This window comes from Pristiophorus japonicus, chromosome 1 (assembly GCF_044704955.1).
Source record: "Pristiophorus japonicus isolate sPriJap1 chromosome 1, sPriJap1.hap1, whole genome shotgun sequence".
Taxonomy (NCBI): domain Eukaryota; kingdom Metazoa; phylum Chordata; class Chondrichthyes; family Pristiophoridae; genus Pristiophorus; species Pristiophorus japonicus.
Window position 1 is genome coordinate 110242478 of NC_091977.1, and position 27476 is coordinate 110269953.

At 45.6% G+C, this 27476-nt stretch overlaps 1 protein-coding gene across 5 annotated transcripts in view; it reads left to right on the plus strand.

The window, feature by feature from the left end:
* The first annotated feature begins 1079 nt into the window (after positions 1 to 1079).
* The window catches only part of LOC139265471 (uncharacterized), a 359824-nt gene continuing 333427 nt past the window's right edge, over positions 1080 to 27476 (plus strand). For 3 of the 5 annotated variants that reach the window (XM_070882494.1, XM_070882503.1, XM_070882509.1), the window contains exons 1-4: positions 1080 to 1153; positions 9215 to 9300; positions 10115 to 12866; positions 25276 to 25396. In XM_070882494.1, coding sequence (XP_070738595.1) covers positions 9247 to 9300; positions 10115 to 12866; positions 25276 to 25396 — 2927 coding nt within the window. In that variant the 5' untranslated portion in view covers positions 1080 to 1153; positions 9215 to 9246. Of the gene's footprint in view, positions 1154 to 9214; positions 9301 to 10114; positions 12867 to 25275; positions 25397 to 27476 lie in introns of those variants that run through there. The other 2 variants (XM_070882514.1, XM_070882517.1) reach the window with 2 other exon arrangements.

A 27476-nucleotide genomic window follows, 5' to 3' on the forward strand; every position in this document is an offset into this window, starting at 1 on the left:
GCATGGAAGCAAGTCAACCTCACTTGATGATAATGGCCAAGGAAGAGAATAGGGTGTTTATAATCAAACTGTTAAATGGCCAATCGTGCAGAAAGCATTTAGATCAGACTAAATTGCGATTTATTGACAACCAGGAACGACTTGAAGAGGACATCACCATCGAGGACCCACACACACACACCCAACCAGCAATCAACCTCGCTGTCAATCACGAGGATGAACCCACCGTTCCTGACAGTCCGGTCAGACCAGCCGTGGTGCAGTGCAGCAATGGTCCGGCCAACTCACACACACACCAGGGTTTGAACTTAGACAATCAACCAGGGAACGAAGGGCTCTGGATCGCCTCAACTTGTAAATAACTTGTACCGAAGACTTTGACGGGAGGAGGGACGGGGGGGCGGGCGAGGGAGTGATGTTATGTATGTAACTATATAATACTTGCCACCAGAGGGTGTGACTGTTGGGAGTCCCAATAGTCACCTGCACACACTTGCAGAGCCAATATAAAAGGTTGGCTGCCATGTTGTTTAGGCACTCTGGAATTGTAATAAAGACTAAGTTTAACTCACAGTACTCAGCCTCGTGGAGTTCTTCTATACACAACACTATAGAAGAGTGGTTAGTCAATAGTTAACGTCTTTTCCCACAAAACTATCTTTACCGCACCCTTTTCCTGCTCGCTTCTCGCCCAAACAAACTGTTCAAAACCCAATGCTTTTCTCAGCTAACATTTCACAATTCCCCAACATTCCCTTTCTGGAAACAGTAATCGATGAAAATTGAACGGGTTTCCACCAGCTCCTTTGAACGGATGCTCTTGGCTTTATTATACTGAAGGTCCATTTCTGGTGTCACTGTGATTGCCTGTGTTAAAAAGAAATAACCTCACCGGCGGCACATTTTGCAAAAACATTATAGGCATTTATTCATTCAGCGGTTAAATTCCCATCGACGACCCGCCATTGCAACAACGTTGTACGTTTTGCTGGCGCGGGCAGAGCGCGGCCGTATCCATGGCGACGGCTTGGTACCGTCAGGCGGCGAGGAGCGGCCAGCTGTTCCAGCGCACAGTGCAGGCACCGAATTATATCTCTACCACGGGAGCATTTCCCACTCACGGTTCATCCGCTGCAGCACAGCTAGTGGTCGGGTGAATATGTTGTGCTTTTACTAAAAGAGACTCTTTTTCGGGTGTGGAATGGGTCGAGTACTAAAGAAATGCAAAGTCGGGAGGGGTTGGAGTATTGATCTTATTTTCACTGGCCTGGTCATTTAGAAGACTGCTTTGTATTTAAAAGGCCCAATGAGTTTCGGTTTGATCCTATGCTGATTGGAAGCTTTCGGGTTTCTGCAAATAAATAAGCCTTCCAGTTTACTTAGGGTTTTAAAAAGTAAAAAAAAACTTATGGAATCGCCACACCGTCCAGGCTGATCCATTTATGAATGTCTGATTGAGGTTATGGGGGAGCTGCAGATCTTTACCACAGCATTAGTCTCACCTTCAGAAGAGATGCGGATGTGGGGAAATACGGACAAAAAAAGTGGGAGGACCTTGTGTAACCTGTATTATTTTTTTTTAAATTAAATGTTCTTCCCTACAACGTTTAAGTTTATATTCCTCTACCCCTGTACTATGGACTATTTGAAGTTTATAGGGACTATCAGGTATAACCAAGATGCTCTGTCACTCGGAGCAAAATACATTTAGGAGGGAAATAACAAACCTGAAGGGTATGGATGGAACTTGGGACCTTCCTGAGCGTGTGGCTTAGTTCTGTATTGGGAGAGAGTTGTTTTATTACCTAGGTGATTTCATCTCAACTTACACCAGAGACTGCTTTGTTTTGCATTTGAGTTGCAGTTTACTGTTCCCAGGGAGAGCTGTCCAGTTTATGCTACTCACGGTGTAGGGAAGTGCTGCATCATTTACTTTGCACAGGGTGGAGGGGAGAGCTGTTGACTTACAATACTCATGGTGAGTTACTCCTTTTAGCCACTGATATGCATCACAGTACATGATTTTTTAGGCAGGAGCTGCTTCATTTGAGACTACGCTGTGTTCACACGTTGCCCTTTTTACAGCAATGTAAGCCCAGATATTTGAGTCAATGCAACTCTTTGCTTAAGATGCTTTCCTGGTTAGTGTTGGAGCTGCAGTACTTGATGGCACATCTCACCATTGCAGCTTTAAAGTATGGAGAGTGTTTAAACTCTCATGATTCTAGCTCTCAGTATCTTAATGCTTTGGGTGGTGTTCATTAAATCTATAAGTAAAAAATGTTTGATCAGCGGTATAAGTTTATCGCTCATGGAAAATGATACTTAAAGGATTGACAGTGGATAGGCAATGGCAGACATTTATAGATTACATGGATGAACTTCAACAATTGTACATCCCTGTCTGGAGTAAAAATAAAATGGGGAAGGTAGCTCAACCGTGGCTAACAAGGGAAATTAAAGATAGTGTTAAATCCAAGGAAGAGGCATATAAATTGGCCAGAAAAAGCAGCAAACCTGAGAACTGGGAGAAATTTAGAATTCAGTAGAGGAGGGCAAAGGGTTTAATTAGGAGGGAGAAAATAGAGTATGAGAGGAAGTTTGCAGGGAACATAAAAACTGACTGCAAACGCTTCTATAGATATGTGAAGAGAAAAAGATTAGTAGGTCCTTTGCAGTCAGAATCAGGTGAATTTATAATGGGGAACAAAAAAATGGCAGACCAATTGAACAAATACTTTGGATCTGTCTTCACTAAGGAAGACACAAATAACCTTCTGGAAATACTAGGGGTTCGAGGGTCTAGCGAAAAGGAGGAACTGAAGGAAATCCTTATTTGTCAGGAAATTGTGTTAGGGAAATTGATGGGATTGAAGGCCGATAAATCCCCAGGGCCTGATAGGCTGCATCCCAGAGTACTTAAGGAAGTGGCCCTAGCAATAGTGGATGCATTGGCGATCATTTTCCAACATTCTATTGACTCTGGATCAGTTCCTATGGACTGGAGGGTAGCTAATGTTACACCACTTTTTAAAAAAGGAGGGAGAGAGAAAACGGAATTATAGACCGGTTAGCCTGACATCAGTGGTGCGGAAAATGTTGGAATCAATTATTAAAGATGAAATAGCGGTGCATTTGGAAAGCAGTGACAGGATCGGTCCTAGTCAGCATGGATTTATGAAAGGGAAATCATGCTTGACAAATCTGAAATTTTTTGAGGATGAAACTAGTAGGGTGTGTCATGTATGTAACCATCATGCAATGGTAATCTTCATGTAACTGTAACCTTCATGCAACTCCTGTACACTGTATTTATACGATAGAAATGCACACCCTGACCACAGGGGGTGAACTTGTGGGAGACACTCCTCACCTGGGTTTCCAGGTATAAAAGGGGAGGTCCCACCCAGGGTCAGCACTCCTTGGTCCTGGGAATAAAGGTTAAGGTCATGTAGTGACTGTGTCTGCAGTACATGCCTCGTGTGAGTTTGTAGTACGTTGCAGGGACACTACATTTGGCGATGTGAAATGGGAATCACCGAACCACGAGGATGGCCACCGGTAGCACAGAGTAACTTTATTGTGTGGGTGAGGACTGGGACGACTTCGTGGAAAGATTCCAGCAGAGCTTTGTCACAAAGGACTGGCTGGGAGCGACAGCGGCTGACAAGCGGAGGGCGCATCTACTGACCAGCTGCAGACCACAGATGTATGCGCTGATGAAAGACCTGCTCGCACCCCAAAAGCCAGCGGACAAGTCCTTTTGAAGAGCTCAGCTAGCTGATCAGTGAGCATCTCAAGCCGGCACGTAGCGTACACATGGCCCGGCACCGGTTCTACACACACCGGCGTCTGGAGGGACAATACATCGCGGACTTCATTGCGGACCTGCGACGCTTGGCCAGTCTCTGTAAGTTCACAGACGCCTGCAGGGGGGAGATGTTAAGGGACTTTTTCATTGAGGGCATTAATCATGCCGGGATTTTCTGGAAGCTCATAGAGGCCAAGGACTTGACTTTAGAAGGGGCGGCATTGATAGCTCAGACCTTCATGGCAGGGGAAGAGGAGGCCAAGCTAATTTACACGCGCAGCCCTGGTCCCAACGTGGCGATGGACCAGGGAGTTAACATTGTGAACGTGGCTAGGGACCCCGCAGGCAGGCAAGGGCATTTCGAAACCGCCCAGGCAGCAACAGACTCTAGGGTGGGCCTGCAACAGGGATAATGGAAAAAGGATCGGCAATTCACGCCATCACGAGGAACAATGCCTCCCGCGATGGGACCATTAAGACCCACCATCAGAGTGCTTAGAAATAACCAAATGGGCAATCAGAGAGGAATGCCTGGTAACAGTCCCTTTGTTAACAACAATCTCAGCTCATGCTGGAGATGCGGGGGTAGACATACCGTGAAAGGCTGCAGGTTCCAGCAATATACCTGCAGGATTTGTAACGTCAGTGGACACTTGGCCAGGATGTGCAAAAAGGCTGTGGCGAGGCTAATCTGCGAGACAGAGGAACCAGACGAGAGGTCTGCAATGCAGGATAATGCCTGGGGAAAAGCCATGGATGCTGAAGTTCAGCAGGTTCACGTGGCTGACGTCCACAGCTCATACACTATGATGATGAAAGTTTTATTGAATGGCATCCCGGTGCGCATGGAGCTGGATACGGGAGCTAGCCAGTCCTTATGAGCACCCAACAATTTGAGAGACTATGGCCACACAGAGCTAGCAGGCCCAAAGTGGAACGCATTGACACGCAGCTATGGACGTACACCAAAGAGATCATCCCAGTGCTAGGCACTGCAAACTTGGTGTAACACATAATGGATCACAGAACCGGCTGCCACTCTGGATCATCCCGGGAAATGGCCCTGCGTTCTTGGGGAGGAGTTGGCTAGCCGAGATGAATTGGAAATGGGGGGATGTGCACACCATTTCATCTGTGGAGCGAAGTTCATGCTCACAGGTCCTACAAAAATTCGAGTCACTGTTTCAACCCGGTGTTGGAACGTTCAAGGGCACTAAAGTAGTGATATGCATCACTCTGGACGCTAGACCAGTGCACCACAAAGCCAGAGCAGTGCCGTATGTGATGTGTGAGAAAATTGAAAGTGAATTGGACAGGCTGCTCAGAGAGGGCATAATTTCGGTCGTTGAATTCAGCGACTGGGCAAGTCCCATCGTTCCTGTCCTTAAAGCAGATGGCTCGGTCAGGATTTGTGGCGACTGCAAAGCCACCATCAACTGAGTGTCACTGCAAGACCAATACCCGCTCCCGAGAGCGGAGGACCTTTTTGCCACGCTGGCAGGTGGCAAGCTGTTCACAAAGCTGGACATCACTTCGGCCTACATTACTCAGGAACTGGCTGAAGAATCCAAGCTTCTGACCACCATCACGACGCACAAGGGATTATTTATCTACAACAGGTGTCCATTTGGCATTCGTTCGGCGGCAGCTATCTTTCAGCGGAACATGGAAAGCTTGCTCAAATCCATTCCTGGAACAATCGTAGTCCAAGACGACATCCTTATAACGGGTCGAGACACCGAGGAACACCTCCACAACCTGGAGGAGGCGCTATGCCGACTGGACCGGGTGGGCTTACGGCTGAAAAAGGCCAAGTGTGTGTTTTTGGCCCCAGAGGTCGAGTGTTTGGGCAGGAGGGTTGTCGCAGACGGGATTTGTCCCACTGAATCAAAAACAGAGGCGATCGGCCGGGTGCCCAGGCCCGGCAACACGTCGGAGTTGCGATCATTCCTGGGACTTTTGAACTATTTCGTGAACTTTCTGCCGAACTTAAGCACATTGTTGGATCCGTTACACATGCTCCTGCGTAAAAGTTGTGAATGGCTTTAGGGAGATTGTCAAGAACGGGCTTTCAATAAGGCGAGGAACCTGCTGTGTTCCAACAAACTTGACTTTGTATGACCCCTGTAAAAAACTGGTTTTAACGTGCGATGCATCGCCCTACGGGGTTGGGTGTGTGTTGCAGCAGGGTAATGATGACGGCCGACTCCAAATGGTGGCTTATGCCTCCAGGTCACTCTCCCAGGCAGAGCGTGGATACGGCATGGTCGAAAAGGAAGCATTCGCTTGTGTTTACGGTGTGAAAAAGATGCACCAGCACCTTTTCGATAGACGGTTCGAGCTAGAGATGGACCACAAGCCGTTAACATCCCTGTTGTCCGACAGCAAGGTTGTCAATGCCAATGCGTCAGCTCGCATACAGTGATGGGCTCTCACGCTGGCTGTGTATGACTACACCATACGGCACCGGCCAGGCACCGAAAATTGCGCTGATGCGCTCAGCAGGCTTCCACTGGCCACCACCGAGGGGGCAGCAGAGCAAAATGCTGAGATGGTCATGGCCATTGAGGCTTTTGACACCGCAGGCTCCTCCATCACAGCCCGCCAGATCAAACTCTGGACCAACAGAGACCCCCTCCTATCCATGATAAAGAAATGTGTCCTGACTGGGGACTGGGCGCCCGCACACAGGGCATGCCCCGAGGAGGTCAGACCGTTTCAGAGACGGATGGATGAGCTCTCCATCCAAGCGGACTGCCTGCTATGAGGCAGCCGGGTAGTCATTCCCCAGAAAGGCAGGGAAGCGTTCATCAGGGAACTCCACAGCAAGCATCCTGGCATTGTGTTAATGAAGGCCATTGCCCGGTCACATGTATGGTGACTGGAGATTGACTCAGACCTGAAACACTGGGATCGCTGGTGCACGATGTGTGCCCAGCTAGGCAATGCCCCCAGGGAGGCCCCACTCAGCCCGTGGCCCTGGCCCACCAGACCATGGTCACGTATTCACATAGACTATACAGGCCCGTTCATGGGGAAAATGTTCCTGATCGTTGTTGATGCATACTCGAAATGGACCCACGGCTTGCCGGACATCCTGGTCAGCGACAATGGCCCGTGTTTCACCAGCCATGAATTCCAGGAGTTTATGTCAAGCAATGGTATCAAACACGTCCGGACAGCGCCGTTCAAGCTGGCTTTCAATGGCCAGGCGGAACGTACGGTCCAAGTCATAAAACAGGGCATGCTACGCATCCAAGGACCGCCTATCGCGCCTCCTGCTGGCTTACAGGTCCCGCCCGCACTCGCTCACGGGAGTCCCGCCAGCGGAACTCCTCATGAAATGCACGCTTAAAACGCGACTGTCCCTCATTCATCCAGCCCTGGCAGATATTGTTGAGGGCAAGTGCCAGTCCCAAACCGAGTTCCATGATCGAAACTCAAGGGGGAGATGTATAGAAATGGATGACCCGATATTTGTTCTTAACCATGCTTTGGGACCCAAGTGGCTTGAGGGCACAGTAATTGGCAAAGGAGGGAATAGGGTCATAGTGGTCAGACTAAACAATGGGCAGATATGCCGCAAACACTTGGACCAAGTAAAGACAAGGTTCAGCATAGACACGGAGAAACCTGAAAAAGAGCATGAGATGTCACCCACACCACTGCCAGTGGACGAGCAACGAGGACAATCCACAGCATTCACAGTCCCTGTGGCCAGCCCGAACAGGCCTGAATCACCTCAGGTGACAGAGACGCATGCCGAGGCTCAGCCACCAGAGCTACAACTGCGGCGCTCCACGAGAGAGCGTCGACCACCTGAAAGACTTAACCTTTGACACAAAAAGACGTAAGGGGGGAAATGATGTCATGTATGTAACCATCATGCAACGGTAATCTTCATGTAAGTGTAACCTTCATGCAACTCCTGTACACTGTACTTATACCCTAGAAATGCACACCCTGACCACAGGGGGTGAACTTGTGGGAGACACTCCTCACTGGGTTTCCAGGTATAAAAGGGCAGGTCCCACCCAGGGTCAGCACTCCTTGGTCCTGGGAATAAAGATTAAGGTCACGTAGTGACTGTGTTTGCAGTACATGCCTCGTGTGAGTTTGTAGTACGGTGCAGGGACACTACAGAGTGGACAAGGGAGAACCAGTGGATGTGGCGTATTTGGACTTTCAAAAGGCTTTTGACAAGGTCCCACACAAGAGATTAGTGTGCAAAATTAAAGCACATGGTATTGTGGTAATGTACTGACGTGGATAGAGAACTGGTTGGCAGGCAGGAAGCAGAGAGTCGGAATAAACGGGTCCTTTTCAGAATGGCAGGCAGTGACCAGAGGGGTGCCGCAGGGCTCAGTGCTGGGACCCCAGCTCTTTACAATATACATCAATGATTTAGATGAAGGAATTGAATGTAATATCTCCAAGTTTGCAGATGACACTAAGCAGGGTGACGGTGTGAGCTGTGAGGAGGATGCTAAGAGGCTGCAGGGTGACTTGGACAGGTTAGGTGAGTGGGCAAATGCATGGCAGATGCAGTATAATGTGGATAAATGTGAGGTTATCCACTTTGGTGGCAAAAACAGGAAGACAGAATATTATCTGAATGGTAACAGATTAGGAAAAGGGGAGGTGCAACGAGACCTGGGTGTCATGGTACATCAGTCATTGAAGTTTGACATGCAGGTACAGCAGGTGGTGAAGAAGGCAAATGGCATGTTGGCCTTCATAGTTAGAGGATTTGAGTATAGGAGCAGGGAGATCTTACTTCAGTTGCGCAGAGCCTTGGTGAGGCCACACCTTGAGTATTGTGTTCAGTTTTGGTCTCCTAATCTGAGGAAGAACGTTCTTGCTATTGAGGGAGTACAGCGAAGGTTCACCAGATTGATTCCCGGGATGGCAGAACTGACATATGAGGAGAGACTGGATCAACTGGGCGTGTATCCACTGGGGTTAGGAAGAATGAGAGGGGATCTCATAGAAACATATAACGTTCTGATGGGATTGGATGGGTTAGAGGCAGGAAGAATGTTCACGTTGCAGGGTAGTTCCTGAACCAGGGATCACAGTCTAAGGATAAGAGGTAAGCCAAACTTCTTCACTCAGAGAGTGGTTAATCTGTGGAATTCTCTCCCGCAGAAAGTTGTTGAGGCCAGTTCATTAGATATATTCAAAAAGAAGTTAGATATGGCCCTTACGGCCAAAGGGATCAAGGGGTATGGAGAGAAAGCAGGAAAGGGGTACTGAGGTTGAATGATCAGCCATGATCTTATTGAATGGCGGTGCAGGCTTGAAGGGCTGAATGGCCTGCTCCTGCACCTAATTTCTATGTTGATGTTTCTATTTCTGTTGCAGTGGATGTTCACAATAGGTTGATATAATGTCTTATTTCAGATGCTGAATTTGTGAAGACGGCAAGGGGCAAAATGCTGCAGTCACTGCGTACTAAGGGATCTCAGCCATTAAATTCTACACAGTCGGTAAGCTATGTTTGAGTCTTTTTCAGCTCTTTGATTTAGAAAACCATCTGCTTAACAACTCATGTGTGTAACCACCAGATGCAAATAAGAATCTGGTGTTACAGGTAGGTGTTAAGCAGAGTTCTCCTTTTTTGTGGAATTTCTATTCTTCAAAATGTACAATTAGAGGATACTTTCCCTCTGCATCTTGAATATGATATGTATTCCCCAAGTAGTGAAGCAAATTAACACATAAGCATTATTGTATTACAGGTGCAGCGTCCTGAATCCGGAAACCCTCGGGAGCGAGGCCGTTCCAGATTTTGCATTTTGCCGGACTTTGGAATGTCTTTCTAACGTCACGAATCCGGAAACACCCGAGCCCAGGTTCGGGTATTTCCGGATTTCAGAACGTCGGGGCGGGGGTGGGGGGAGTGCTCGCCGGCTGGGGCCCCCGCTGCCGGGGAAGAGTTCAGGCGGGGCCAGCCGCCAGGTAGCTGGTCGGGCGGCCCATCGCGGAGGAGGTGTTCGGGCGGGCCAGCGAGGAGGCCTCGAGGTAAGGGCAGAAGCGAGGCCCGAGGTCGGGCAGCGGCGGTGGGTCTGGATTCCGGAACATTTTACGGATTCCGGACGACCCTGCCACCAATTGGTCTAGTTTCAGGAACATTCCGGATTCCGGATCTCCAGATTTTGGGCGCTCAACCTGTATGAATGTAATATTGAACACCTAAACACCAGGGAGAAGAGGTATTTTATATCAATAGTACTTCCCTCCCTAAGTGTATTCTTGTCATTATTTACAGCAAGTAATAAAATTCTTTCCAATATATTGCAGAATAAGACTTCAGCTGCAAGAACTTCAAAGCATTTAAATGCTGAGACCATCTTACAAACAGACACTCCTCGCACCCGTGAGCTGAAGACTCTTCGAGCAAAACGTTTGGCTTACTTTGTAGACCCTAACCATAACTGCACAAATACATCTGCATCTGTTGACAGTTTGGAAGCTAATGACAAACGAGGAAGCTTTGATCACAATGTGAGCAACCCACTAAGAGAAAATCTGATAAATGCTGAGCAAAAAGATTCCTTAATAGAAAAAACATTTGATTTCAATGAATCAGTTCAACATACAAAAGTTCAAGATACACAGAAGGCCCATCATACAGATTTAGAACCATCATTGATATTTTCTAAGAGTGATGAAACAACTGTTTCCTCGCCAAAACCAGATTATAATTTACTAGAGAATCCCACTGTATCGGAGATCCAAAAGCTCAGGCATATTCTAAGCTGGGCTCAGAAAATCCTCAAAAACAGTGAGGAAGTTATGAACACCCAAGTGTGTCAAAAAGCTAGTCCATTAAATGAGAAAGAAACAGTTGTCAGTCGTGTGAAGCCTGACACCAAGCAGCCAAATACTTTTAACTGGTCTTGGGATACCGATAGAAGTATCCACGCTGGTCCTCTCAGTAGCAGATTGGATGGTTCTCATTACTCAGCAGATACTTCCAGATCTTCTGCTAGCTGTAGCTCACTTGATTTATTAAGAACAAATAGGACATTGGTTCAGACTTCCTGCTTAGCTACCAGCCTGAGTGAAGAGCAAGATAAATGTATGTTAGCAGATACTGGTTATTCAAGCAAGGGCCACGTTGGTCCTAATAATATTTGGGAAAGAAGCTTTCCTGAGCAAGGAAATGCATACAGAGATAATGTTTCAAATAACAACTGGAAAATTAAAGGTGCAGGGGAAAGTAAAGTGCAGGTAACTCAATTCGAGTTTCCAGCAGATGAAAACTGCCATTCTGGGATTGGTGATGTGGGTGCACTGAATGAGGATAAATATTTCTGGATTCCTCTTGTAGGTAGTTCGGATGAAGAAGAGGTCACTGGAAATAGAGAAAGAAAGGGAACATTTATGCAGCCTTTTGTAAAAAACAATGTTACTCCATTCTGGTGTAGTGATGACAACGAGGAGCCAACTTTATCCGCCAGAACAGTAACACTTAGAAAATCCCCAGCAACAATTTTTTACAGTTCAGCAGATCTATTATCCAGTCCTGTTAAACTGTATAACACTACACAACAAAGCATGCCAACTGTTTGTGATAAAGAAAAACATAATTATGCATGGGAACCCATTGAAGCAGTGGAATACTTATCAGGTGGTTACCATAAGACTTCAGCAGAAGATTCAGAAGCTACTGATCTACCTGATGTTTTACTAAATTTGGAAAATGCTGGATTTAACTTCAAATCACAGATGGATTTGTCAGTTATTCCAAGACTCGATCTTTCGACCCTCTGCAAAGAGACAACCATAAGTCCAAATGAAACAATATCAGCAAATGAAAAAGACAATGAAAAAGTCAGTGCTTCCCAGGAAATACCAAGTATTGAACAGTTCCCTGAAAGATTTAGAAATTTAAGTGTCACAAATGCAAATAAAACTTTACTTTCATATTTATCAACATTGCCATCATGTTGTAGTGGCAAAATGTTGGACAACAGAGGGACTGAAAATCTGCTAACTTTGGAAAATGATCCATTAAAAAAAGAAGCAAACCATAATAATAATGAAAATGAAACAAGGCACCAAATAATTGAGTATAAGACACATAGTACCTTGAAGTTGTCTTCATTGCCTTTGCTATCATCCTCTGATTCCAGCCCTTTAAAAAAATCCAATCTGCAATTTATAAAAGAGCAGTCAATTGAAAGAGAAAAAGGCCAAATCACAGATGAAAATATTGACTCTTTCCTCCATGCAAGTAACCTGGTCAAATTCTGCCCGGAATGCACAAGTGGGAACAGTTCAACTGTTAATTGGTGTATGGCATGTGGATGTGTTCTGATTGGGATAACACCACAATTTTGTACAGTTTCGAGTAATGTTGACAAAATATCATTCTCTAATCCCAGAGGTAGCCCTAAGAAAGAAAAAACTGGTATGTTACTAACAAATGCAACAGCTGCATCAAAAGTATATTCTGACTTTGCGGGGTCTGACAAGATTTATGGTTTGAAGTATTCCAAAGTTAACACTTGTGATTCCTCAGGCACATGTGAGCCTGAGCTAAGTGTATATGAGAAATATCTTCTCTACATGGAACATCTACAGAAAATTCGAGGCCAACATCGAACTCAAGAGCAGCAGTCAGCAGATGTGCTTTTAGTAAAGGAAAATGCGAGTCAGACAGGAGTAGTGGATGAAAGCAACAGCTACTATGGGAAGCATGAAACTGAGAAAAATAATACTACCTCATTCAAGGTGTCTACATGTTTCTCTGATTATACTGAGAGAAAACAAATTGTCTATGAGCAGGAACCTGAAAGTAACTCTCTGTATAATCCAGGCAAAGGAGCTATACCTGTGGAAGAAAATGCAGAAGAACATTGTATTATACCAGGAGTTTCAGTACTACAGTATGCTCCACAGGGGAAAGATTTTCAGCCAGAAAACTATGTAGAAACATCAACGAACATTGCACCCAGAGCTTTTTTGAAGCAAATTGTTGTAAAACAGGAGGAGGATCAAAATTTAACTTCTACAGAGTGTGAGAATAAAAAAGAAACTTGGAAAGGTAATTATAAAATCATTAAAGGTCACTGTATTCCTCTTTATCCCCTAGACCCTTACAAATTGTGTGCATATAATTATATAATTATGTTATTTTGCTCTGTTGCTTACTAAATTGATATTTCCTATGAAATTGCAAGATAAAAACAGCAAAGTAGCTAAATCCGTGAAACTTCTTCTGGGTTTGTGACTTTGCAAAGGCATTTAATCAAAAGACAATACACAATAAATACGGTACTAACTTAACCTAGTGCTAGTGGAATACCTATGACTGTACTCCTGCAGTGTAGCCCATACATCAGAGCTTACAAGGTCTAGGGGTTGCAGAGGTTGGGAAATGTAAATACACAGTGCAATAGAGCTTTACTTAATGGATAACCATACATGCTCTGTACTAAGAAAGAAAGAAAATTCAGCAGCTGATCAATTGAAAAATAATTCTGACACTTTGGTCTGTTAGTTCATCTGTTTGCACCTGCATCAGAAATGTTTCTTCACCCCAACCCTACCTCCTTCTGTGTCCGCTCCTGGAAAAAAACTCTTTCCCGACTCTTACAACCCCACTGTCCAGCCTTTGGCTCTCCATTCACCATGACATTTCTGCAGCTACCGATCTGCTCAATCACACCCTCACTACCGCCTTTGATGCCCTAGTCCCTATTAAAACAATTGCTCTCTTTCACACTGGCCGTTCCCCCTGGTACAGCCCTCATCGTTGCTCCCTAAAATCCAAGGGACACAGACATGAACGGATATGGTGGACAACTGGTTTATCCATTCACCGCCAGATCTAGCTGGACCACTTAAAGCGGCATCAGGTCCTGCTCTCGTCTGCCGAAATGGCTTGCTATTCCAGAATCATTCTGGAATGCAAAGATAAACCCCGGCTTCTATTCTCCACTGCTAACCGGCTTCTTAAACACTCTCCCCAGTCTCCACCCTCATCTCCGACAATAAGTGTGAGGAGCTCATGGATTTCTTTGTCTCTAAGATTGAGACTGTCAGCCGTCTCTGCCTCTTCCCTTCCTTTCCCTAGCCCACTGGGCCAAACTTCCTCTAAGGATCCTCCCTGCCCGAGCCCTGACCGCACATCTTTCTCCAGTTTCTCTCCGGTCTCCCCTCATGACCTCTCCGAGCTAATCCTATCTATGAGACCCACTTCCTGCTCCCTTGACTCTATTCCAACCAAACTGCTGACCACCCAATTCCCATGTTAGCTGACATTGTTAATGGCTCTCTCTCCTCGGGTACTGTCCCCGTCCCTCAAATCTGCCTTTCTCACCCCTCTCCTCAAAGAAACAACCCTTGACCCCTCTGCCCTTGCAAACTACCGCCCCATCTCCAACCTCCTTTTCCTGCCCAAAGTTCTTGAACGTGTTGTCTTCTCCCAAATCCGTGCCCATCTTTCCCGCAACTCCATGTATGAATCCTCTCAATCAGGTTTCCGCGCCTGCCACAGTACGGAAACGGCTCTCATCAAAGTCACAAATGACATCCTTTGTGACTGTGACCAAGATAAACTATTCCTCCTCGTCATTCTTGACTTGTCTGCAGTCTTTGACACGTTGACCACCCCATCCTGTAATTCCCGCACTGGACTGTACATAGAAACACAGAAAATAGGTGCAGGAGTAGGCCATTTGGCCCTTCGAGCCTGCACCGCCATTCAATAAGATCATGGCTGATCATTCCCTCAGTACACCTTTCCTGCTTTCTCTCCATACCCCTTGATCCCCTTAGCCCTAAGGGCCATATCTAACTCCCTCTTGAATATATCCAATGAACTGGCATCAACAACTCTCTGCGGCAGGGAATTCCACAGGTTAACAACTCTCTGAGTGAAGAAGTTTCTCCTCATCTCAGTCCTAAATGGCATACCCCTTATCCTAAGACTATGTCCCCTGGTTCTGGACTTCCCCAACATCGGGAACATTCTTCCTGCATCTAACCTGTCCAGTACCATCATAATCTTATACTTTTCTATGAGATCCCCTCTCATCCTTCTAAACTCCAGTGAATAAAGGCCCAGTTGATCCAGTCTCTCCTCATATGACAGTCCAGCCATCCCTGGAATCAGTCTGGTGAACTCCCTCAATAGCAAGAACGCCCTTCCTCAGATTAGGAGACCAAAACTGAACACAATATTCCAGATGAGGCCTCACCAAGGCCCTGTACAACTGCAGTAAGACCACCCTGCTCCTATACTCAAATCCCCTAGCTATGAAGGCCAACATACCATTTGCCTCCTTCATTGCCTGCTGTACCTGCATGCCAACTTTCAATGACTGATGAACCACGACACCCAGGTCTCGTTGCACCTCCCCTTTTCCTAATCTGCCGCCATTCAGATAATATTCTGCCTTCGTGTTTTTGCCCCCAAAATGGATAACCTCACATTTATCCACATTATACTGCATCTGCCATGCATTTGCCCGCTCACCTAACCTGTCCAAGTCACCCTGCAGCCTCTTAGCGTCCCCCAAACTGCTCATACCGCCACCCAGTTTAGTGTCATCTGCAAACTTGGAGATATTACACTCAATTCCTTCATCTAAATCGTTAATGTATATTGTAAATAGCTGGGGTCCCAGCACTAAGCCCTGCAGCACTCCACTAGTCACTGCCTGCCATTCTGAAAAGGACCCATTTATCCCGACTCTCTGCTTCCTGTCAGCCAACCAGTTCTCTATCCACATCAGTACATTACTCCCAATACCATGCACTTTGATTTTGCACACCAATCTCTTGTGTGGGACCTTGCTAAAAGCCTTTTGAAAGTCTAAATACACCACATCCACTGGTCCTCCCTTGCCCACTATGCTAGTTACATCCTCAAAAAATTCCAGAAGATTCGTCAAGCGTGATTTCCCTTTCATAAATCCATGCTGACTTGGACTGATCCCGTCACTGCTTTTTCATCCTTAATGATTGATTCCAACATTTTCCCCACTACTGATGTCAGGCTAACGGTCTATAATTACCCGCTTTCTCTCTCCCTCCTTTTTAAAAAAGTGGTGTTACATTAGCTACTCTCCAGTCCATAGGAACTGATCCAGAGTTGATAGACTGTTGGAAAATGATCACCAATGCATCCACTATTTCTAGGGCGGCTTCTTTAAGTACTCTGGGATGCAGACTATCAGGCCCAGGGGATTTATCGGCCTTCAATCCCATCAATTTCCCTAACACAATTTCCCGCCTAATAAGGATATCCTTCAGTTCCTCCTTCTCACTAGACCCACTGTCCCCTAGTACCTTCGGAAGGTTATTTGTGTGTTCCTTCGTGAAGACAGAACCGAAGTATTTGTTCAATTGGTTATCTGAGTCACCTGAGAACTCATTTTTGGAGTGGAATCAAGTCTTCCTTGATTTCAAGGGACTTCCTATGATGATGGTTTATAGTGGAGAATTTTGGCTATGAGGAAAGATTGGAGATGCTGGGTCTGTTTTCTTTGGAACAGAGGAAGCTGAGGGGGAGATCTGATTGAGAAGTATAAAATTATGAGGGGCCTGGATAAAGTAGATAGGAAGGAGCTGTTTCCCTTGGCAGAGGAATCAACAACCAGGGTGCATAGATTTAAAGTAATTGTGGATAGGTATAGAGGAGATTTGAGGGGAAATTTCTTTACCCAGAGCGTGGTGGGGATCTGGAACTCACTGCCTGAAAGGATGGTAGAGGCAGGAACCCTCACCACATTTAAAAAATACTTGGATGTGCACGTAAAGTGCCGTAACCTACAGGGCTACGGACCAAGAGCTGGAAAGTGGGATTAGGTTGGATAGCTCTTGGTTGGCTGGCATGGACACAATGGGCCAAAATGGCCTCCTCCCGTGCTGTAAATGTCTATGTCTATGATTTTATGATCCTTCTCTAACGCCTCTCCACTGGGTGGGACTGCACTCGCCTGGTTCCATTCTTATCCATGTAATCGTAGCCAGAGAATCACCTGCAACGGCTTCTCTTCCCGCTCCCACATCATTGTCTCTGGTGTCCCCCAAGGATTTATCCTTGGCCCCTTCCTATTTCTCATCAACATGCTGCCCCTTGGCGACATCCTCTAAAAACATAACATCAGTTTTCACATTTACTCTGACGACACCCAACTCTACCTCACTACCACTGCTCTCGACCCCTCCATAATCTCTAAATCGGCAGACTGTTTTTCTGACATCCAGTTCTGGATGAGCAGAAATTTTCTCCAATTAAATACAGGTTAAACTTCCCTTATCCGGCACTCTCAGGACTTGGCCTGTCCCGAATGAGGGGTTTTGCCGGATGAGGGAAGGTCACGTGTTTGGGTGGACTGCGCCTTTAAGTGCTGTTTCTGGGGTAAGTGTATGTGTGCGCTGATTGACTGACGGTCGGTCCACCAATCAATGTGCAGGGGCCGAGAAGAGCCGGCGGGCCCCAAAGAGCTGGTGGGCCTCGGAAGAGTCGGCCCAACCCCCCGGAGGGAGCACTGTGGGGAGGAGCAGCCGGCCCGAGGACTGTGGCTGCAGGAGTTCCAGCAGGGCAATGAGGAGGAGGCAGCCGATCGAGGAGAAAGATTATATTGATGAGTAGGATTTTGACGGCCGCGTTCTGTGCACGCGCCACCCGGTGGCCTGGAATGGTCCCGGATGAGGGGTGATGCTGGATAAGGGTGTCCCGGATAAGAGAGGTTCAACCTGTAGTGGGAAAATCAAACCATTGTTTTCAATCCCCATCACAAACTCTGTTCCCTAGCCACTGATTTCATCCCACTCCCCAACTTCTATCTGAGGCTGAACCAGATTGTTCGCAACCTTGGTGTCATATTTGACCCTGAAATGAGCATTCGACCACATATCAGCAGCATAACTAAGACCGCTTATTTCCACCTCAGTATCATCGTCCGTCGCTGCCCTTGCCTCAGCTCATTCGCTGCTGAAACCCTCATCCATGCCTTTGTTACCTATTTACTTGACTATTCTAATGCACTCCTGGCTGGACTCCCACATTCTACCCAACATAATCTTAAGGTGATCCAAAACTCGCCTGCACGTGTCTTAAATCACACCAAGTCCTGTTCACCCATCACCCCTGTGTTCGCTGACCTATATAGGCTCCCGGTTAAGCAACGTTTTGATTTCAAAATTCTCATCCTTGTTTTCAAATCCCTCCATGGCCTTGCCCCTCCCTATCTCTGTAATCTCCTTCAACCCCACAACCCCCCAAGATATCTGCGCTCCTCTAATTCTGCCTTCTTGAGCATCCCTGATTATAATCGCTCAACCATTGGTGGCCGTGCCTTCTGTTGCCTCGGCCCTAAGTTCTGAAATTCTCTGCCTAAACTTCTCCGCCTTTCTGCCTCTCTCCTCCTTTAAGATGCTCCTGAAAACCTACCTCTTTGACCAAGCTTTTGGTCATCTGCCCGAATTTCTCCTTGTGTGGCTCGGTGACAATTTTTTTGTCTCAGAATACTCCTGTGAAGCACCTTGGGACGTTTTACTACGTTAACACGTTGTTGTTGTTGTTGTAAGTGTGTAGATATGCAAAATAAATACATCTCTTTGTTATCCATTGGTCACAATAAGAATGTATTTACAATCAATGAAACACTCTTGAAATGCAATTACTGTTGTTATGTAGGAAAACATGGCAATCAATATACACACAGCAAGATATCACAAACAGCAAATTAATGAATGATCAAATAACCTGTGGTGTTGGCTTACACAATTTTGTAATTGCTGTTAAGTCTGCATTAGAACCAGTGCTGGGGTCTTTTGTGTATAAGCTCTAAACAGCATATTGTGCTCTGTATGCCACCAATTGGTTGGAGAAGTAGTCGTGGAAATAAAATCATAATTCATGAACAACTTGATATCACAAAACAATTTTAATTCGTTTTCTTGTGCTACAAAAATTCTTATTAAAGAGTGTTATTTTTCTACTCAAGGATGCTATAATTCGTATAAATAGAATACTGCCTGTGTGGTATGCAAAAATCTTCATTTTGTGTAATGGAACAATCAAATGTGAGCCATTAGTTCAGCCTCATTTTGTGGAGACATTTATAATTTTGTAATGTTGTTGACAGATTTTTCATTCATGGGAACATACAATGCTAAGAATTCTGGGCTCATTCCCCATTCCCTCCAGATAGCATAAGAGGGTTTTAAATGTTGTAGAACATCACATATTGTTTAGAACCTTGGTGTGTTGGCTGAGAGTCCTTTTTAAAAGCTCATTAAAATATTTATAGAGCATGTTATGAGAAATCATGGAATGGAATAGAATAAAACCTCTAGTACACACAAATTCGATGGTGTTGTAACATATTTTGTGATTTCATCCTATTGTAACATAGAAACATAGAAAATAGGTGCAGGAGCAGGCAATTCAACCTTTCGAGCCTGCACCACCATTCAATATGACCATGGCTGATCATGCAACTTCTCCTGCCTTCTCTCCATACCCGCTGATCCCTTTAGCTGTAAGGGCCACATCTAACTCCCTTTTGAATATATCCAATGAACTGGACTCAACAACTTTCTGTGGTAGAGAATTCCACAGGTTCAAAATTTTCTGTGTGAAAAAGTTTCTCCTCATCTCGGTCCTAGATGGCTTACCCCTTATCCTTAGATTGTGACCCCTGGTTCTGGACTTCCCCAACATCGGGATCATTCTTCCTGCATCTAACCTGTCCAATCCCGTCAGAATTTTATATGTTTCTATGAGATCCCCTCTCATTCTTCTAAATTCCAGTGAATATAAGCCTAGTCGATCCAGTCTTTTTTCATATGTCAGTCCTGCCATCCCGGGAATCAGTCTGGTGAACCTTCTCTGCACTCCCTCAATAGCAAGAATGGCCTTCCTCAGATTAGGAGACCAAAACTGTACACAATGCTCAAGGTGTGGTCTCACCAAGGCACTGTACAATTGCAGTAAGACCTCCCTGCTCCTTTACTCAAATCCTCTCGCTATGAAGGCCAACATGCCATTTGCTTTCATTATATTGCATCTGCCATGCATTTGCCCACTCACCTAACCTGTCCAAGTCACCCTGCAGCCTCTTAGCATCCTCCTCACAGCTCACACTGCAACCCAGTTAGTGTCATCTGCAAACTTGGAGATATTACATTCAATTCCTTTGTCTAAATCATTGATATATATTGTAAATAGCTGGGATCCCAGCAATGAACCTTGCGGTACCCCGCTAGTCACTGCCTACCATTCTGAAATACTTTGGTTCTGTCTTCACGAAGGAAGACACCTTCCGGAAGTACTAGGGGACCGAGGGTCTAGCGAGAAGGAGGAACTGACGAATATCCGTATTAGGCAGGAAATTATGTTAGGGATATCGATGGGATTGAAAGCCGATAAATCCCCGGGGCCTGATAGTCTGCATCTCAAATTACTTAGAGAAGTGGCCCTAAAAATAGTGGATGCATTGGTAATCATTTTCCAACAGTCTATCGACTCTGGATCAGTTCCTATGGACTGGAGAGTAGCTAATGTAACACCACTTTTTAAAAAAGGATGGAGAGAGAAAATGGGTAATTATAGACTGGTTAGCCTGACATCAGTAGTGGGGAAAATGTTGGAATCAATTATTAAAGATGAAATAACAGCGCATTTGGAAAGCAGTGACAGGATCGGTCCAAGTCAGCATGGATTTATGAAAGGGAAATCATTCTTGACGAATCTTCTGGAATTTTTTGAGGATGTAACAAGTAGAGTGGACAAAGGAGAACCAGTGGATATGATGTATTTGGACTTTCAAAAGGCTTTTGACAAGGTTCCACACAAGAGATTGGTGTGCAAAATTAAAGCACACGGTATTGGGGTAATGTATTGACGTGGCTAGAGAACTGGTTGGCAAACAGGAAGCAAAGAGTAGGAATAAACGGGTCCTTTTCAGAATGGCAGGCAGTGACTAGTGGGGTGCAGCAGGGCTCAGTGGTGGGACCCCAACTATTTACAATATACATTAATGATTTGGATGAAGGAATTAAGTGTAATATCTCCAAGTTTGCAGATGCCACTAAACTGGGTGGTGGTGTGAGCTGTGAGGAGGATGCTAAGAGGCTGCAGGGTGACTTGGACAGGTTAGGTGAGTGGGCAAATGCATGGCAAATGCAGTATAATTTGGATAAATGTGAGGTTATCCACTTTGGGGGCAAAAACACAAAGGCAGAATATTATCTGAATGGCAGCAGATTAGAAAAAGGGGTGGTGTAACGAGACCTGGGTGTCATGGTACATCAGTCATTGAAAGTTAGCATGCAGGTACAGCAGGTGGTGAAGAAGGCAAATGGTATGTTGGCCTTCATAGCTAGGAGATTTGAGTATAGGAGCAGGGAGGTCTTACTGCAGTTGTACAGGGCCTTGGTGAGGCCTCACCTTGATTATTGTGTTCAGTTTTGGTCTCCTAATCTGAGGAAGGACATTCTTGCTATTGAGGGAATGCAGCGAAGGTTCACCAGACTGATTCCTGGGATGGCTAGACTGACATCTGAGGAGAGACTGGATCGACTGCGCCTTTATTCACTGGAGTTTAGAAGGATGAGAGTGGATCTCATAGAAACATAAAATTCTGACGGGACTGAACAGTTTAGATGCAGGAAGAATGTTCCCGATGCTGGGGAAGTCCAGAACCAGGGGACACAGTCTAAGGATAAGGTGTAAGCCATTTAGGACTGAGATGAGGAGAAACTTCTTCACTCAGAGAGTTGTTAACCTATGGAATTCTCTACCGCAGAGAGTTGTTGATGCCAATTCATTGGATATATTCAAGAGGGAGCTAGATATGGCCCTTATGGCTAAAGGGATCAAGGGGTATGGAGAGAAAGCAGGAAAGGGGTACTGAGATGGATGATCAACCATGATCTTATTGAATGGTGGTGCAGGCTCGAAGGGCCAACTGGCCTACTCCTGCACCTATTTTCGATGTTTCTATGTGATCTTTAAATGTCTGCCATTGCCTATCTACTGTCAACTCTTTAAGTATCATTCGCCAGTCTATCCTAGCCAATTCACGTCTCATACCATCGAAGTTAACTTTGTTTAAGTTCAGGACCCTAGTCTCTGAATTAACTGTGTCGCTCTCCATCTTAATGAAGAATTCTACCATATTATGGTCACTCTTCCCCAAGGGGCCTCGCACGACAAGATTGCTAATTAATACTCTCTCATTACTCAAGACCCAGTCTAGGATGGCCTGCTCTCTAGTTGGTTCCTCGACATATTGGTCTAGAAAACCATCCCTTATACACTCCAGGAAATCCTCCTCCACAGTATTGCTACCAGTTTGGTTCGCCCAATCTATATGTAGATTAAAGTCACCCATAATAACTGCTGTACCTTTATTGCATGCACCCCTAATTTCCTGTTTGATGCCATCCCCAACCTCACAACTACTGTTCCGTGGTCTGTACACACCTCCCACTAACGTTTTCTGCCCTTTGGTGTTTCGCAGCTCTACCCATATAGATTCCACATCATCCAAGCTAATGTCCTTCCTTACTATTGCGTTAATCTCCTCTTTAACCAGTAGCACTACCCCACCTCCTTTTCCTTTCTGTCTATCCTTCCTGAATATTGAATACCTCTGGATGTTGAGTTCCAGCCTTGGTTACCCTGAAGCCATTTCTCCATAATCCCAATTACATTATATCCGTTAACAGCTATCTGCGCAGTTAATTCATCCACCTTATTACTAATGCTCCTCGCATTGAGACACTTAGCCTTCAAGCTTGTTTTTTTAACACTGTCCTTTTAGAATTATGTTGTAATGTGGCCCTTTTTGATTTTTGCCCTTGATTTCTCTACCCTCCACTTTTACTTTTCTCCTTCCTACCTTTTGCTTCTATCCCCTTTTTACTTCCCTCTGCCTCCCTGCATAGATTCCCAACCCCTGCCATATTAGTTTAACCCCTCCCCAACAGCACTCGTAAACACTCCTCCTAGTACATCGGTTCCAGTCCTGCCCAGGTGCAGCCGTCCGGTTTGTACTGGTCCCACCTCCCCCAGAACCGGTTCCAATGTCCCAGGAATTTGAATCCCTCCTCCTTGCACCATTCCTCAAGCCACGTATTCATCTGAACTATCCTGTTATTCCTAATCCAGCACGATTGTTGAGTTTCCGACCACATAGCTGTTCCATCACCAAGATTGCCTACTTCCACCTCCATAACATTGCCTGACTCCGCTCCAGCCTCAGCTCATCTGCTGCTAAAACCTTCATCCATGGATTTGTTACCTCTAGACTTGACTATTCTAATGCTGTCCTGGTCGGCCTCCCATCTCGATTCTACATAAACTTGAGCTTATCTAAAACTCTGCTGCTCATATCCTAACTTGCACCAAATCCCATTCACCCATTCCCCCGTGCTCGCTGACCTGCATTGATTCCAGTCCGGCAATGCCTTGGTTTTAAAATTCTCATCCTTGTTTCCAAATCGCTCATGGCCTTGCCCTTCCCTATCTCTATAATCTCCTCTGGTCTGACAACCCGCCAAGATCTCTTACTCCTCCCAGTAGGGCTTCTTGCGCATCCCCTATTTTAATCGCTCCACCATTGTGCCTTCAGCTATAGAGGCCTTAAGCTACGCAATTCCTTCCCTAAACCTCTCCCCCTCTTTACCTTTCTTCTCTTTTAAAGCACTTCTTAAAACCTACTCTTTGACCAAGCTTTTAGTCATCTGTCCTAATATCTCCTTATGTGGCACGGTGTCAAATTTTGTTTGATAACGCTCCTGTAATGCGCCTTGGGATGTTTCACGATATTAAATCATTGTATTAAATCATTAAATCATTGCAAGTTGTTCTTGTATTATTTTGTACTGGACTTAAATGACCGTACTATATCTTAAAGAAAGAAAGAACTTGTATTTATACAGCACCTTTTATCACTTCAGGAATTTCCAAAAGTGATTAACAGCCAATTAACTAATTTTGAAGTGCAGTCACTCTTGTAATGTAGGAAAACACAGCAGCCAATTTGTACACAGTAAGGTCCAACAAACTAATGAGGATAATGACCAGATAATCTGTTTCAGTGATGCTGGGTGAGAGATAAATATTGGCCAGGACATCAGGAGAACTCCCCCATTCTTCTTTGAATAGTGCAATGGGATCTTTTATATTCACCTTAGAGGGCAAATAATCTCTTCAGAAAGACTGTACCTCCGATAGTGCAGCACTCCCATGCCCGATATAAGACTCCCGAAACAAGCACTCTACTCTGAGCTACGTCACGGCACGCGAGCCCCAGGAGGGCAGAGAAAACGCTTCAAGGACACCCTCAAAGCCTCCTTGAAAAAATGTAACATCCCCGCCGACTTGGGAATCCTTGGCCCAAGACCACTCAAAGTGGAGGAGAAGCATCCGAGAAGGCAGCAAACTCTTCGAGTCTCTTCGTCTGGAGCACGCGGAAGCCAAGTACAAACAGCGGAAGGAACGTACGACAAATCAAGCATCCCACCCACCCATCCCTGCAACCACCATCTGCCCCACCTGTGACAGAGACTGTAGATTCCGTATTGGTCTCATCAGTCACCTTAGAACTCATTTTAGTGTGGAAGCAAGTCATCCTCGACTCTGGAGGACTGCCTAAGAAGACGACTCTCTCAGTACCGAGCTAAAGTGCCAGTCTAGATTTGTGTGCTGAGGTCTCTGGAGTAGGGCGTGAACAAGAGGAATAATTGGGTGATTCAAACTTGGGCTTTCAAAATCTGAAGGTTGTTGGTGGTAGGATAGCTTGAGGAAGGTAAGGGGTTCCACTCTGCTGAGGTCTTGGGACAGAACTATTAGTGTGGGAGATAGTATGATTAATTTTAATTTCAAAAAAGAAAGAAAAACGTTTCTGGTGAATGCCTTTCTGTTGGTCGCAATTTAGTTCATTGTGAACGGTGCAAGAATACATAAATGCCTCAAATGGGATATCAAATGCATTTAAGAGTATGGGAGTGGAAATTCCATGGGCATTTGAAGACTGCAAGGATAACTAACACTTTATGGAACCTGTGCTGCTGGGACCAAGGAAATATCTTCAATGGAAAACTACTGACCTAACTTTGAATAATGGAGTTGTAATAGTAGATAGCTAATGTGTTGTCTTACTTGATTATCTGGGGTAGGGGAAGGGGTTGGGGGAACTATGGAAAAATTGCAGATCCTTCCATTAGGTGCTTAAACTGATGAAGTGTAAAAGTGCATGTGATTGGCCAAATAGCCGTTCTATGATCCAAACTTTCTTATGCCTTATCAACATGTTGGGCAGAATTCCATCATTGAGGCAAAGTAATGAAATGTTACTCTGCAGTAGGATTTGTTATTAAAAGAGATCAGTCAAGATTTTTAATTCTAATCATGTGTGGGTAATTTTATTGAGGAGAATTAGAATTTTAAAAATAATCGTAATCATAGAATTTATTTTATTTTTAAGATGCAGCTATAAAGCCAAGAAGGAAAAAAAGCATCCAATCAAGTTTGAATCGATACCAAAGGTGTTGGGAGAAGTCCAGCATTGCATGGTCATCTGATACATATGGAGAAATAAAGCCAAGGTATAGTGTTCTGTTGCAATTGATTGGTGTAAAGTTCACAGGTTAGTAGAGCTGTTGCATTGTGAGTGGCTTAGCCAGTCACATGATGCTTACAAGACTCAATAAGACCCCAGTCAGTTGGGCCTAGGTCATCCACGATGAGGTATGCAGTTGTGAGCCTGGTGGATGAACTGGTAATGTGTAGTGTGATTGTTTAATCTTCGTTAATAAACCAACTAGCTCTTAATAGCAGTGTGTTGCTATGAATTCTTAAGCAAAGAACCCATGAAGCAAATACATTACAATTGGCACTGAACTTCAGTAGTTTGACTTCCCACTTAATTTTATCCCCCCCTCTCCTGGAGGCACTAACATTCTGGGTTAGAGTTCCTCAGATGTAGGCAACTCTCTGCTACCTTACCCATTCTTCATGTGCAAGTATTTGCAGTGCAAGTATTGGCAGGCTGACCTATCAGTGGCATCACAACCAAGATCAATCCTGTTCTTATTTCATCTGATCTTCTGATGCAACAGCTTTCCAGCAAGGTGTGCTGAATTGCAGTCAGGAGTGGGAACCCTAGCTGATCTACTCCATCTCCCGCTTTTTACTTTTGGTTGCTGAGGCCAAATGTATTATCACCTGGCTGAGATCATATCATCATCATAGGCAGTCCTTCAAAATCGAGGAAGACTTGCTTCCATTCTAAAAGTGAGTTCTCAGGTGGCTGTACAGTCCAATACGGGAATTACAGTCTCTGTCACAGGTGGGACAGACAGTCGTTGAAGGAAAGGGTGGGTGGGGAGTCTGGTTTGCCGCACGCTCCTTCCGCTGCCTGCGCTTGTTTTCTGCATGCTCTTGGCGACGAGACTCGAGGTGCTCAGCGCCCTCCCGGATGCTTTTCCTCCACTTAGGGTGGTCTTGGGCCAGGGATTGCCAGGTGCCAGTGGGAATGTTGCACTTTATCAAGGAGGCTTTGAGGGAGTCCTTGAAACGTTTCCTCTGCCCACCTGGAGCTTGCTTGCCGTGTAGGAGTTCCGAATAGAGTGCTTGCTTTGGGAGTCTCGTGTCAGGCATACAGATGATGTGGCCCGCCCAACGGAGCTAGTCGAGTGTGGTTAGTGCTTCGATGCTGGGGATGTTGGCCTGAACGAGGACACTGATGTTGGTGCGTCTATCCTCCCAGTGGATTTTCTGGATCTTGCGGAGGCAGCATTGGTGATATTTCTCCAGCACTTTGAGGTGTCTACTGTATATGGTCCCTGTCTCTGATCCATACAGGAGGGCGGGTATCACTACAGCCCGGTAGACCATAAGCTTGGTGGCAGATTTGAGGTCCTGGTCTTCGGACACTCTCTTCTTCAGGCGACCAAAGGCTGTGCTGGTGCACTGGAGACGGTGTTAGACCTAAATCGTCGATGTCTGCCCTTGCTGATAGTAGGCTGCTGAGGTATGGAAAATGGTCCACGTTATCTAAAGCCCGCCGTGGATTTTGATGACTGGGGCCAGTGCTGTGTGGCAGGGTCAGGTTGGTGGAGGACCTTTGTCTTACGGATATTTAGTGAAAGGCCCATGCTTTCGTACGCATCGGTGAAGATTTTGACGATGGCTTGGAGTTCAACATCAGTATGTGTGCAGACGCAAGCGTTGTCTGCGTACTGTAGTTCGATGACAGAGGATGGGATGACCTTGGATCTAGCCTGGAGGCGATGAAGGTTGAATAGGTTCCCATTGGTTCTATAGTTTAGTTCCACTCCAGTGGGGAGCTTGTTAAGCGTGAGATGGAACATTGCAGCTAGGAAGATCGTAAATGCGTTGGCGCGATGACGCAGCCCTGCTTGACCCCGGTCTGGATGCGGATTGGGTCTGTGGTGGATCCATTGGTCAGGATCATGGCTTGCATGTCGTAGTGGAGCAGACAGAGGATGGTGACAAACTTTTGGGGGCAGTTGAAACGGAGGAGGACGCTCCATAGCCCCTCATGGTTGACCGTGTCAAAGACTTTGTGAGGTCAAAAGCGGCCATGTACAAGGGTTGGTGCTGTTCCCTGCATTTCTCTTGTAATTGTCATACGGTGAAGATCATGTCCGTTGTACCCCTTCG